A 13,331-nucleotide genomic window follows, 5' to 3' on the forward strand; every position below is an offset into this window, starting at 1 on the left:
TTTTCCACGTTGTTTAAGAGCCGCTCTCATTTTTAGCACTCGTCCATCCGTCAGCAGTAAGACGAGCTCTGACTCTTGCTGAGAACTGTGCTGTTACTACACACTAATTTGCACAACAACAGCGCTCATTTCCTGTGTTTATATGATAGAGCTGTGTGAGGGGGACCATCAGGCTGAAGTCATGGACGCCGGGCTCGTGGAGCAGCCGGGGGGATAAAGCTCGATGGCTTTCTAATGATACGGCCTGATGTCTGACAGTCACCACGCCCAGACTTTTGTCAGCTTGTGTACACAATAAACATGTGTGTAGTAGTTAGTGGGGAAGGGTGGAATCAAGGTGAAGGAGTCTTCCTGACTTAGGCCCACACAGGTCCCATCTACCCTCTAAAAACACCACACGCCCGAGACACATTTACATGTCACAGCTACACAATGTAATCTGTTTTCATGCAGCAGCAACGCCACACTGGACAAGGTTAGGTCAGGGTTTAGGTACAGCCTGAGGACGTGATGCTCATATTTCCATTCCATGATACCAGGCTGCACAAACCCAAGCTTCCCTGCCAGCATTCCCACCTACCTGATTGCTGTGACTCCTTCAGACACACACTCCTCTCCGTGAGTCTGAGGGAATGTGTCTTTCAGCTTGTGCCGTCGTTCCCGCAGGTACGAGCCGGACGATTAAAGTTCACTGAGCCCGCATGGCTGCTAGCTGCCATAAAGACACTCCCTGTGCTCACTCTAACACAGCCTGTAGCAACACAACAGTGGCAGAGCAATGCACTGATGCAGGCTTTAAGTGTGCACCTTGGTCCCTTTTGTGTAAAAGTCGTGACCGTACTCTTACTAACACACCGCTCAGGTCGGACTGCGTGCCGGCAACCGAGGACCTGCGACTGTCTCCACATCCCGAGTTGCCCGGCTCACTCACAGATCTGATCGTAGGCTCCCGCACAGAGTGAACATCACATGTGTGAATTCATTAACATGACAGTGAGAGAGTCCCTGTCACATGAAGCCAGCCAGCGCTGAGCCCATTCCTGAAGTGACTCGTGTTTAATGGGAGTAATGCCTGCTTATGCTTGAGACAGGGCCCAGTGAAGACTGTGACATGAGCACAGCACCATGACCTTCTATTCTTGTGACTTTTCCTAAATCATAGCTGTTTACTGGGCTGAATCACAGCCTGCAGGTACAGCCCCAGCACATGCAGTGATTGGGAAGTACTTCATTCAGACACACAGGCAGGCTTTCCTGAGTGTCTCCATTCAGGGGCCACAGAGATGCCTGTGGAGGTGGGGCGAGGTCGGACCCAGAACAGTGATGACCCCTGCCCCACACCCTCTACATTTGCCTCTGGGTTGGTTCAGGGCTCGTCACTGTGCCAGCTGTGCGCCCTTGGCCCTGCGTTCCCGGACCGGGATGCTGGAGCTGGATTATGAGATTATGAGACAAAAGACACACAAAGACCCCCCACCTCTCACAGATCCAAGTCAGACTCCTCCACAAAACAAGCAAGACTCACAAAAAGGCAAAGAGCATGCAGATGTTTGGGATTTGAGGATTGTTGTCATCACTTTAGTCCCTCCCTGTTTGATCCAGTTCTCAGGTAAGACTGTGGGACCCAGACCTCCTCACTGCAGCCTCCAACAGACACTGCTAATACTTTATTCTCTCTCTAACCGGGCTGCATGTGAGAATTTGATGATGTGTCATTGCTGTGTTAATAAATGTGTTGTCCTCAAAGGTCACTGCAGAGCAGTGTCCATGCATCAGTGTGGGGACAGAAGCCGTTACCTCACAGAACGTTATCCACTTCCTTCCTCCTGATCAGAACCTTTAATCTGTAATCACTGTTTACACTAAACTAACATGTTCAGGCTTTAGGTACACAGAACACTGATTAATGAGCACACAGTGTGAGCACTTCTATCAGCTAGCATCGTGTTGGAAACATGAATATTCGTGAGTGAGGACGAAGATGAAGGGGAATAAAGTTTTACGGTGTTTGGACACACCCTGAAATACGACTTTATATTTTTAAATCTAGACATGATTTCAAGTGCAAATCACCTAAAAGGTCCCGTCTGTGAGGACTGAGACTGATTCATATTTTATCTTCAGCTACCATCACCAGCATTTTGTCCCTGTCAGGTTACCGCTGAATAAGCAGTTGCTAAAAACGGCTGTAATCTAATACACAGGAGGAGTCCAGGAGGACCTTTCATCTCTTAAGGAAAATGAATGATGAAGGAGCAGATAGCGATGGGAGCAATGTTAAAGTGTTGACTTCTTTGTCCACTCCTGCTGCTATCACGGTCGGCGCCGGCAGGCATTCAGATTTCCAGCTGGGTCAGAGAGACGGAGCTCCAGCCAGCGTGGATTTGCTTCTTTTTCATTATTCCAGAATTGACTGAACTAACTCTGTTTAGCTGATCTAAACCCAGAGGTCTCCTGCTTCTGGTCCAAGACCCCTGACCCTCTGTGGTAAGCGGTGGTTAGCGCTGATTTTCTGGTAACTCCCCCTCAGCCTCCTCGTGAGCCCACATAAACGTAAAGGTTAGGGTGACGGGGTCAGCACAGGCAGAAAGGCTGAGGGACGTGACTTTGAGGAAGAGGTTCCATCATGACAGTCACACAGAGCTGGACAGTGCTGGCCACTTGACTCATCTTGTCCTTGAGGTGATATTTAAAGGTCAAAGCCAGCAGTGCAGAATCCTGGTAATCACACCTACACACACATGTTTACATTCAAACAAATGCACAGAGCTGCAGAGAGCCAGAGGGCAGCACTGCTGAGCTCACGCTCACAATGTAAAGTTCACTGATTCTCGTGTGTGTGTGTAAATAGGTGGAAGGCAGGTGAGCCAGTGGCTTTAGCTTTCTACTGAATCACATTTTTACCCGTTCCAGCCTGAATTCAGAGCCATGCTAAGGAGGTGCTGCATTTTAAAAGGAGAAATGAAAAGCTCCATATTTTGATCTTAGGAGATCGGATCATCGTGACCCTGGCTGCTGAAGTGCCCTTGAGGACAGCCATACTGAGGGATATAGGCTCTAGAAGGCAGGATATAGCATGTACAAGTTTCAAATACTTGGCAATGCTAAGCAGCCAGAGCCTATTATCCCAGTGTGTGTGTGTGTGTGTGTGGGGGGGGGGGGGGGGGGGGGGGGGGGGGGGGGGGGGGGGGGGGGGGGGGGGGGGGGGGGGGGGGGTTGGGGGGTGGGGGGGGGGGGGGGGGGGGGGGGGGGGGGGGGGGGGGGGGGGGGGGGGGGGGGGGGGGGGGGGGGGGGGGGGGGGGGGGGGGGGGGGGGGGGGGGGGGGGTTGGGGGGGGTGGTCGTCACAAACAGCAACATCTGTAGGACACCCACCAAGTTAAAGTGGGAACAGTTATGAGCCAGTGAAGAGGATGAAATGACTGTTGTTTGCACCATAATGACTGTTTTATGGGAGCCAGCTTCTTTTGGGAATTGCAGGTTGGCGCACTGCAATCTCGCATCAAGTGTGTGACTAATAATTGTTGGCGTGCAGTGACTTCATGTGCACAGTCGTGGGAAGTGGAAACCCTAAGTGTGGACGTACAGTGTGTGTACCATTACAGCAGCTGCACTCAGTCACAGCACCTGCTTCACGGAGCAGCCTGATTCGGGGCTTTGCAGGTGATGTCCTCTCCTACCTGCACAGGCCCGGGACATGTAGGACCGCCCACCTCTACTGCTTTCTGTCAGTCTTTCTGACGTCACAGCGACGCACGGCCTCTCCGCTCCCTGTAATTGGCCGGCGCTGCTCCTCCCTCCTCCTAGTAACTTGCTGAGAGTTTCGGGCGGAGTCTGGGACCTTATATTGGGGCGCGTAAGCGTGGACTGGGCTGGGTGCCTCTTGGACAGGCTGGACTTGGTTAAACAACACGCGGAGGGTCCTGCTGTTGAAGCCTGAAGGAAATAAGCAACATGCCTTCCAGTAACAAAGAGGACGGCGGATGGAAGAAGTTCCTGTGGAATTCGGAGACGGGGGAGCTGCTCGGCCGTACCGGTGCCAGCTGGTGTGAGTATGGGTGCAAACCGGCTCTCCGTGGGAGAATGGGAAACGCGCGTTCACGGTTGCTGAAGTGCGCGCGGGTCGTCTCGTGTTTCTAACCACCTGTTTGGAGCTGGCGTTTCCGTCCCCGGGTCCGCGGCGCGGTCCTGCAGTTGTAACTGCTAATGTACGTGCGCCGAGCTCATCTGCCGCCGCCGCCTCTGTGGTGGGCGAGCAAACCGGCTGAGCCGGCTGCGAGCGGGTTTAACGCAGCCGCCCGGCGACGGTTACAGCAAGGTCGTGATGTGTGTGTGCACGCGCTGGGGTCTTATTACCCATTCAGGGAGCGTGCGCGCTGCGGTGTGGCGGAGCCGCTGCGGTGCGCGCAGCTGATTGGAGCGCAGTCTCGTCCACGCTGGCTGATTGTTGTTGGGTAAAAAGTTGTGTTTAAGCAGTTTTGAAACGGGCACACAAAGGGTTAAAAATGCATCACAGTCCAAGGTGAGTCAAGGTGAGGGGCCTTATCGTAACTGAGGGCTTCGGGTTATCGATCTGTGTCGGGTTCCTCCGGGCAGACGTCGCTGTAATCTAACGAACAATACAGTTGATTAACTCGGCCGACCTTTCTTCTCCCGTTTCTCCGGCAGCGGCGTGCGCATGCCCTTGCGCCGCCCCTGAATGTCACAGCGCCCGGCCCTTTGTAGACGTGAACACCTGGTCAAAGTCCCGGATCAGAGCCGAGGAGCCCCGGGGCTGCCGCGCCGCTGCAGGGGCTCCAGCTGAGGCTGCTGCTGCTCCTGTTTGTCCTTCTGGGGTCACCTCAAAGTGCTGATGCGTATGGAGAGTGTGCCATGCGCATTGCTGTGATAATGGCACGTGGGCGGGCACGGGACCACAATAAATGAGTTTCAAGCTCGTGAAGTTGGACATTATTTTGAAGTCTTGGCTGATTATTAATGTAAATCTGTGTACTGCAGCTGAAGTGAACTCCAGCACACACGTCCTGGCAGTGTGAGGGCTGTGGTGCGGAGAGGAGCACGATTTTAAAAACTGCTCTTGCATCTGACACTCTCAGTAATGTCACATCAATAGGCTCAGGCTGCTGTGACCTTGTGACCTTGCCTCATGCAGCAGAAGGACAGTGTCCCTGCGTAGGTCACCCTAAAACTAGCTGTGGTTTGTTATGACTTAAGTTGTGATAACAGATTAGTCATGAGCTGCTGTGTATGCACAGATGTCAGGGCTGAGTTGCTGTGGAAGGGCAAAGACTGGCTGCTCCAGTGTTCCTGCACTGATGCAGGAATGTAGTGACGCCTCAGTCCACACAGGAAGCTCCACGAAGGGTCGGAGCTCCGTTTGAGTTTGGTATAAAAATCTCCAGAATCAAAGTGAAAGCTCTCATTAAATGATTGCAGAAAGAGTTTGTGTGTCAGAGGAAGTGTGTGTCTGTGTGTGCACTCGCTGCAGTCCTGTGCTGCTTTACTGCAGCTCTGGGCAGGTCAAAGCTGCTGTGACTGCTCGCAGTTTGGGCGTTCTCTGGTTTTTGTCGTTCCTTGGTCTCCTACGTCTCAGCTTGTGCTGTCACCAGTGGACGTCCCTGTGGGAGGGTGGGTGTGGTTCCTCTGCTGTGTGGAGTGGCACTACTACAGCCACAAGGCTTAATTTGATTATTTATAGTGCCTAATTTTCACCAAGCAGTAAATACAAAGTGGCTAATACATTCTGAGGTGTTGTGTGTGTGTGTGGTGTGTGTGTGTGTGTGTGTTGTGTGTGTGAGAGACACATCCAGGCATCTTGGTGACCTTCCTCAGGAGCACTCTTCTGGCCTCCAGTTTTGAGCAGAAGTGGGCGTTTTAGCGTGGAATCACTGACACTGTTACTGCAGTTGTGTAACATGATGTTCTTGTAGTGTTCCTTATTCATATGCAGCTCTGGTGGAGTTGATGTGTTCACAGTGACTGCCTCATTCCCCACAGTATGCTGAGTCAGCCGTCCACAGAGCACTATCAGCTGAGCTGGGGCCTGTGCTGACCTTTTTATTGCAGTGGGATTAAAGATCTGTTTTATAACGGTCACTGTAGTTTCCTCTTCGTGTCGTTGGTTTGAGGATCATGTAATCAGATTTCTGCACTAACTCTAACATATTGAATTCAGCAGTTTAACCTTTGACCTCTCTGTGCACTGACATTCTTTCTTTTTTTTTCCTCCCCACAGTAAAAATTACACTCTTCTATGTTATTTTCTACGGCTGCCTGGCTGGGGTCTTCATTGGCACCATCCAAGCAATGCTGCTCACTCTGAGTGAATACAAGCCCACCTGGCAGGACAGAGTTGCACCCCCAGGTAAGAACATCTGCCCAGTATTAATGTTCTCTTTCTGAAGTGCTCCTGGTAAGAGTAGCTGCTATGATTAGGCACTGAAATGTGAAGCAGACACGGGAAAAACAGCAGCTATCACGATTTAATCAACATTCCCAAAAACCATGACAGACGTGCATGTTTTTTTAAAATATCCGAGCCGTTAACTTTGTATAAACTGCTGTTTTGCTTGTAGTTTAATGACTTCATGTGCAGTTTTTCTGCATTAAAGTTGGGCTCAGTGTGTGAGGTGGTGCAGGACAGTCACCAGAGATCCTGCTTCATTCCTCCTCTCTGGAATGTCGTTGCTCTTCTCACAAAGCTTTTTAGCGCCTGTCCGTCAGAGCCACCTGTCAGCGGTGTGCTGGGCCCGTGTCAGCGTGTTCGGTCTCGTGCTCCACTTTGTTTTCTAGCGAAGCTTCAGATTTCCCGCAGTGTCCTCGATCCCGTTAGCTCTGTGTTTTGGAGAAAGTCGCGTTATGTTTCACCAGCCTCGGCGTCTGTTCCACAAAAAACTGTAACGTGGCCGTGGGTTTAGATCAAGCTCCACACACTTCAGTGACTTCAGCACTCTGACCCCCCACCGCGTTATTCGGGATCTAAAACAGCCGAGCGCTCTAGTGCTACGGTTCACCTGAAGAGGGGCTCGTACTCGGAGAAGGGCTGACTGCTCCATCCCTGTGTTGGTTAAAACGTCCGTGTTGCAGCTGCAAAGGTTCAGGTCTCTGTTCCTGCTCTGCATTCACTCGGGTTCTTGTATTTCTGTGTGTTTAGTCTCATAAAGTGTAAACAGTTGTGCCTCTGATGTCAGTAAATGAAAACTTAAAGTCCATTAAACTCATTAAAACTCTCCTTTCTGCAGCAGTCTGCTTCTGATGGACGCTCACATCTCTCAGACATGCAGCACATCCTCAGTGATGCTCGCACGTTATAACAAAACTAAAACTGTCACCTTCAAAATAAAAGCAACTGAGCTGTACTGTGATGTCCTCCAAGACTGCATCAGTGTGCTGATGGCAGTTTATCAGGGGGTGCTCAGACTGCGTGTTGTATATTATTTTAGTGACGAGCTTCCTAAATGAAAAATGTTAGCTTAATGTTCCAGGATGGGCCTGCAGGCGGCGTTCCTGAGGTTTAGACGGCCTCCTCACTGAGAGTAAGAGAGGAGACTGATCCGATTCAGGATGGAAAACTCAGGCTTCATCCTGCTTTCCAAACACTTCATTTTGACTGCTACAGACTGGGTGACTCAATTAGCTTGAGGTGTGTGTGTGTGTGTGTGTGTGTGTGTGTGTGTGGTGTGTGACATCATTCTCTCAGCTGCTCTGTCAGAGATCAGAATGAACTTTTGACCTTCGTAATGACGCAGCGATCTTCCTTGAGTGTGATTAACTAATATCTCTGTCTGCTGACGCCTGAAGGCAAAGGGAGGGTTTCACAGTAAACTGAGATACGCTGCTTCGTTAAACAGGCTTATCAATATATAAACAGGCCTTTCAAAATCTGAGTGGCAGCTTTGAAACACTGGTATGCAGTGAACTGGTGTACTCAGACTGGCCCCGCACATCCTACTGGAAACACTCTCCATATATCTGCACATAATGGCCCCGCTGCAGCCGCCCCTCTGCACACACCACAGCTTGTTTTCCATGACGGGGAGGGCCAGCTGGGCTTTACAGGCCCAACTGAGAATGTGTGAAATACTGTCTGACAGTGAGGGCTGGTGGCAGCCAGCTTCTGTGTGTGTGTGTGTGTGTGTGTGTGGGTGTGTGTGTGTGTGTTTTCACAGAAATCCGTCCTAATCCTCGTTCAGCTAAATACAGTAAATACAACTGATTTGTTAAAATGACACAAGCACAGTAACACACTCAAAGTGTGCAGCCCAGTGTCTTCATTTTTAGGGTCACGTATTAGCTTTCATATCCAGTCGTGCTCAGTTTCATCTGAGTCAGTGTTCGGACTGTATTCTTAGCACAATAACCGGGAGCAGGAGGAACCCTATCTGGGCCTTGGTGTCACTGACACTGATACTTGTTAAAGGGCCTGAATCTGCAGAAAGCTACATTTTCCTCACATCCACTGTCCCACAGTGTCACAGTACCTCAAACACCTGATAGCTTCCAACTCTTTAAGAAGTAAAAGAACCTCCAAATCCTACAAAGAGAGTTTAGTGTGTGTGTGTGTGTGTGGGGGGGCAAGTACAAACTGCAGTTCCTGCAGTGGCCACTTGAGGCTCTACAAGCCCCATGTTCCATTGGCTGCTCCACCAGATGAAGCTAGCATCATCTGATGACTCTAATCGTGTAAATGAGGCGCGTGCCTCTAAAACCGTAGAATTTAAGAACTGTAGTGTGTGACATGAAAGTTGTGTCCATCTTTGATATCGAGGACTTGTGTTTTTACTTGTAGGCCTTACACACACCCCACGGTCGGACAAAGCTGAGCTCAGCTTCAGCCCCAGAGCCGTGGAGACCTTCCTGCCTTACACCAAAGCTCTGAGGGAGTTCCTGGCCCACTATGATGACAGCAAACAGAAGGACCAGATGAAGTTTGAAGACTGTGGAAGTGAGTGTCACTTAGAGCTAAGCTACGTTCTCCTGAAAACCTCCAGTGCAGCCATACAGACACACACACACACACACACACAGATGCATTTTTGCCAAGTGGCAAATCCTTTTCTGTAAAGACATGAAACCCTGTTTTTCTAGAGCTCTCTGCATTCGTGATCGTCTTCATTGAACCTCAGCCTGAGACTTGGGCATCCTCAGGTCTCAGACTTCACTATGACATCACCTTAGCTGGGCTCCAGTCTAAACTCTCCAGCAGTGGAAGCTCAGCAGACACATGCAGAGCTGTCCCTCAGTGGTTCAGTGTCCTAAAATAAGTCCTAGCCCAGGCTCACCCTTCCCCTGTCCCTGTAGGTGAACCTGGAGAGTATAAGGAACGGGGCGACTTGGACAGCGACGTGGGGGTCAGGAGGGCCTGTCGTTTCCCCAGGTCCTTGCTGGGCCCCTGCTCAGGCATCGATGACACAGAGTTTGGATTCAAGGACGGAAAGCCCTGTTTGATCGTGAAGCTCAACAGAATCGTTAACTTCCGTCCAAGGGTAACGTGTAGCCTCCTTGTGTTTCCTTGAAGACCAAAGGTCATGTTTCTGTTTCAGCAGTAGCTCTGGGTCTGTCCATCTTTAACTTGACTTCTCTGTTTAGCCTCCGACCTCTAATGACAGTATTCCCGAGGAGGCTCAACCCAAGGTTCAGCCCAATGTGATCCCCATTTACTGTACCAGCAGGGTACGTGCATGCTTTTGTTGCTTCAATTAAGAACTGGATAAGACTGTAATTTCTGAATCCTCTTATTGAGCCCAGACTCTTGTTTCTTGCAGAAAGAGGAGGATGCTGATAAGATCGGAGAGATTAAGTACTATGGCATCGGTGAGGGGTTCCCCCTGCAGTATTACCCCTATTACGGCAAGAAGCTGCACCCTCAGTACCTGCAGCCACTGGTTGCGCTGCAGTTCACCAACCTAACCCGCAACACTGAACTGCGCATCGAATGCAAAGTGTACGGAGACAACATCGACTACAGCGAAAAGGACCGCTACCAGGGACGCTTTGAGGTCAAGATGCAGGTTAATGACTCGTGACCGCCATCAGGACCATAGCGCTCTCCACCCCATACACCTTTAGTATCAATCTAGTGTAGGAGAGAAGTGAGGGGGTAGGCTGTAGCTATTAACTCATCTTGACTGAATAAAGGGGGGAAGAGCTGTTAGGGGACTGCTGTGTAATCTGTCTGCTTTCATCACTAGCTTCTACATTTCTGTCTAGCCTTAGAATGTAATTTAGGGGAAAAGTAGCAATAGGGCCAATAAAACGTTTAGTCTGCTGTAAATGAGACTCTTCAACAAGCCATGGGACATTTTCACCGATGATCGTGACCCCACCTCTGCTGCGTAGCGAGCCGTCTGTCCCCTCTGCGCGGCGCTGCCTCCTGTGGTTTTAGTAGGTAGTTTTTTCGGAGTGTACAGTAGTCGCAGACCCGGCCCTTCGAACCACGCCCTTCCTCATTTTAACGTATGAGCAAGCTTTAGCAGTACCAGGCATGTTTCAAACATGAACACGTGCTCTGATTTTCTTAATGATTGAAGGGGTTCACTGTTCTGATCTATGTAAGGAAAATGCTGCACTCCAGGAAATGTCTTTCCGCTTTATTTCTTTTACATCTGATCATGGGAGACCTACTTTATGTTTAAATGTGTGATTGGTTTTATTACTCTGTTTCATGCCTTTTACCTTTGATTTTGCCTTGAATGTAGACTTGTGTGTCCAGGTTGTTAGACACTGGCCTGTTCGCAGGGCGATGGTGCTAACTGAAGGGTTTGTTTTTCTTTGCTGGATTTGTCACAGCGTTGTTGGCTAACTCTCTGAATGTTTTGAACCATGAAACATGTTGGAAGAATTTTATATTTATGCAGTTGTACATTTTGTTTCTTTGCAGAATATTGTATAAATGCAATACCAAAGTGATGAGTATAAGTCTTTATCAGAAGCAATGCAGTATGCCTTTTTAGGGTGTCATCATGTTAAATGCTAAAGTCAGCGTCTTGCCTTGCAACCTTCAGTGGTTAACTTTCACTTTAGATTTTGGCCATGAATGTAGAGAAGTGTGTAACGAAGAGTTCAGGGCAGTGAAATTCCACAATTCTGGTGTCCGTGCATTTCCAAAAAACAGGAGTTCTTGCAGAGCTCTGTGGCTTTCATGAATGATGATGTTGGCGATAGTATTCCATAAGATCTCATGTTGATGTGAAACACTCAACTACAAATGTAACTTCAGTCAACTTTTCATCAGTTCATTTAATCAGAGATAGAAACCAATAAAGTCCAAGTGGACCTTTTGCTTGTGTCATGTTCCTTTAATTTCTGTTATAGTTTTGTAATAGATGTACATCGTGTGTGCACTTGGTGACAGTGGGAAGGGAAAACTCCTGCAGCAGAACCAGGCTCAGGGAGGGGGGGTCATCTGCTGAGAGGGGCGAGATTCATAATTAATGATTAAATACAGAGTAAAAAGAAACACTCAGTGCATTATGTGAACCCCCCAGCAGCCTGGGCCTATAGCAGCATAACTAAGGGAGGGTTCAGGGTCACCTGATCCAGCCCTAACTATAAGCTTGATCATAAAGGAAAGTTTTAAGCCTAATCTTAAAAATAGAGAGGGTGTCTCTCTCCTGAATCCAAGCTGGAAGCATTAGATGGCATTATTGTCTTTCTGGATCTAATTTAAACTATCAGTGTGGTAGCAGCCTGATTATCCCACCTACACACAGGGTGCCTGTGCTAATCCAAAGACTGATGGTTCAATCCAGACTGCTCCCAAAGGATCCTTCTCCAAGATATTGACCCTGAGCTTTGTTCCTGTATAAAGTAAATGGACTGGTTCTTATAGAGCACTTTTCTTAAAGCACTTTATACAACATTCACACCCATTCATACTCCAACAGGTGCATCAGAGAGCACCTTGGGGTTCAGCATGCTTTGATACTTCTGATTAGTAGGTGACCTGCTCTGCCACCTGAGTGCTCATGTAGAGCATCATATAAAGTCCAGTCCATTTAATGCTGACTGTGAAAACGACACTCTCTTTAACTTTACAGCTCCACAGGTTTCAGGAAGGCTGTGAGGTGGGAGAAGCTGTTTAGGAAGGACACACCTACGTGGCATTGGTTCAGTGTATTCAGAGGATATCTGGATACTCATGCAACACCTACCTGTCTCCATCAGAGTGTAACTACTCTGCTCTTAACTTTGTCCTTCCCCTCTTTGTGTGGCAGAGGAGAGGCCCCTCACCCTCTTCCCGTTTGGCCTCAGTGATGAATGAATGAACTGTTGTTGGCTCGGCAGCAGGACCACAGTGACTGGGCCATTCCTGTTACTGTTCGGTCAGGAGTGTTCAGTTGCAGACACAGGTCTCTGTAATTACAGGCCGCTGCATGCAGGCTAACACAGGGATGCTGTTTCAGGCACCTGCACAGAGAGTATTACAGTCACCCGGAGTCACAGCAGATCCAGCAGCTTCTTCACCTCCACCAGGAGACAAAGCTGTGGAAGCAGAGAGAGATTCTCACGGCTTTAGAGCTTTCAGAGCATGTGACATATGCAGAACATAACCAGCTAAAACACTGACCTGTGCTGTGGAAGCTGCATAGTATTAAAGCATACTTACACCAGTCTGACCATCAGTCTGATCGTTTGGAGCTGTGGTCTCTGAGGCTTCATTCAGGAGACCTGCAGCAGTGAAATCAGCTGGCTTTGTTCAGTGAAGATTTGTTAGCGTGCCACTCATCTTCAGCTTAGTGGAACTATGTGGGAACAGCAAAGAGCATGTAAGTTACTTAGAGGGATGTAGTCTGAAGCACAGGGTGGTGCACCTACACCCATAAAGGTCTCCACACGCTGGTGTAGTGGTTTAGAGAACGTCTGTCCGCAGGGTTCAGATAACACTGAAGAAGCAGTGAGATAACATCACACTGACAGCACACACAGTCTGCACTAATACTGAGGGAGACAGCAAGAAGAAGAAACTCCACCTCACTGCAACCACCTCTGACCTCTCCATGTACTAGCTGGCTCTGGTCTCCTACTGGAGAGCGCTCATTGGTAACTGCCTAGTAATTAATTAGTAATTAATACTTTCAGCACAGTGGAACAAATGCCAGGATACTGAGCTGAAAGTCTCAGTGTGTGGACTTTAAAACACCTGCTTCTCTCTGCTCACATTGAAGGAGCTCAGCCTCTGTGTTGGTCTTCAGTTTGTTGTCACTGTGGGTACCCGGGTCCTCCTCCATCATGAACCTCCATCAGCACTTTTCATTCTGATACTCAGCCGTTTATCCCACAGAAGCTCTTCAGTGGGATCTGACTTCACAAAAAAGCCTGAGCTGCACCCACT

General features: G+C 49.2%; 1 protein-coding gene across 1 annotated transcript; it reads left to right on the forward strand.

The window, feature by feature from the left end:
* Positions 1 to 3,855: 3,855 nt before the first annotated feature.
* On the forward strand, positions 3,856 to 11,278 carry atp1b1b (ATPase Na+/K+ transporting subunit beta 1b). The gene is made up of 6 exons (XM_030751068.1): positions 3,856 to 4,046; positions 6,234 to 6,362; positions 8,787 to 8,942; positions 9,299 to 9,483; positions 9,587 to 9,670; positions 9,763 to 11,278. The coding sequence occupies exons 1-6, from the start codon at positions 3,953 to 3,955 to the stop codon at positions 10,021 to 10,023; spliced, it is 909 nt and encodes a 302-aa protein (XP_030606928.1). The 5' UTR covers positions 3,856 to 3,952; the 3' UTR covers positions 10,024 to 11,278.
* The last annotated feature ends 2,053 nt before the right edge of the window (positions 11,279 to 13,331 follow it).

Source organism: Archocentrus centrarchus, chromosome 2, assembly GCF_007364275.1.
Source record: "Archocentrus centrarchus isolate MPI-CPG fArcCen1 chromosome 2, fArcCen1, whole genome shotgun sequence".
Lineage (NCBI taxonomy): Eukaryota > Metazoa > Chordata > Actinopteri > Cichliformes > Cichlidae > Archocentrus > Archocentrus centrarchus.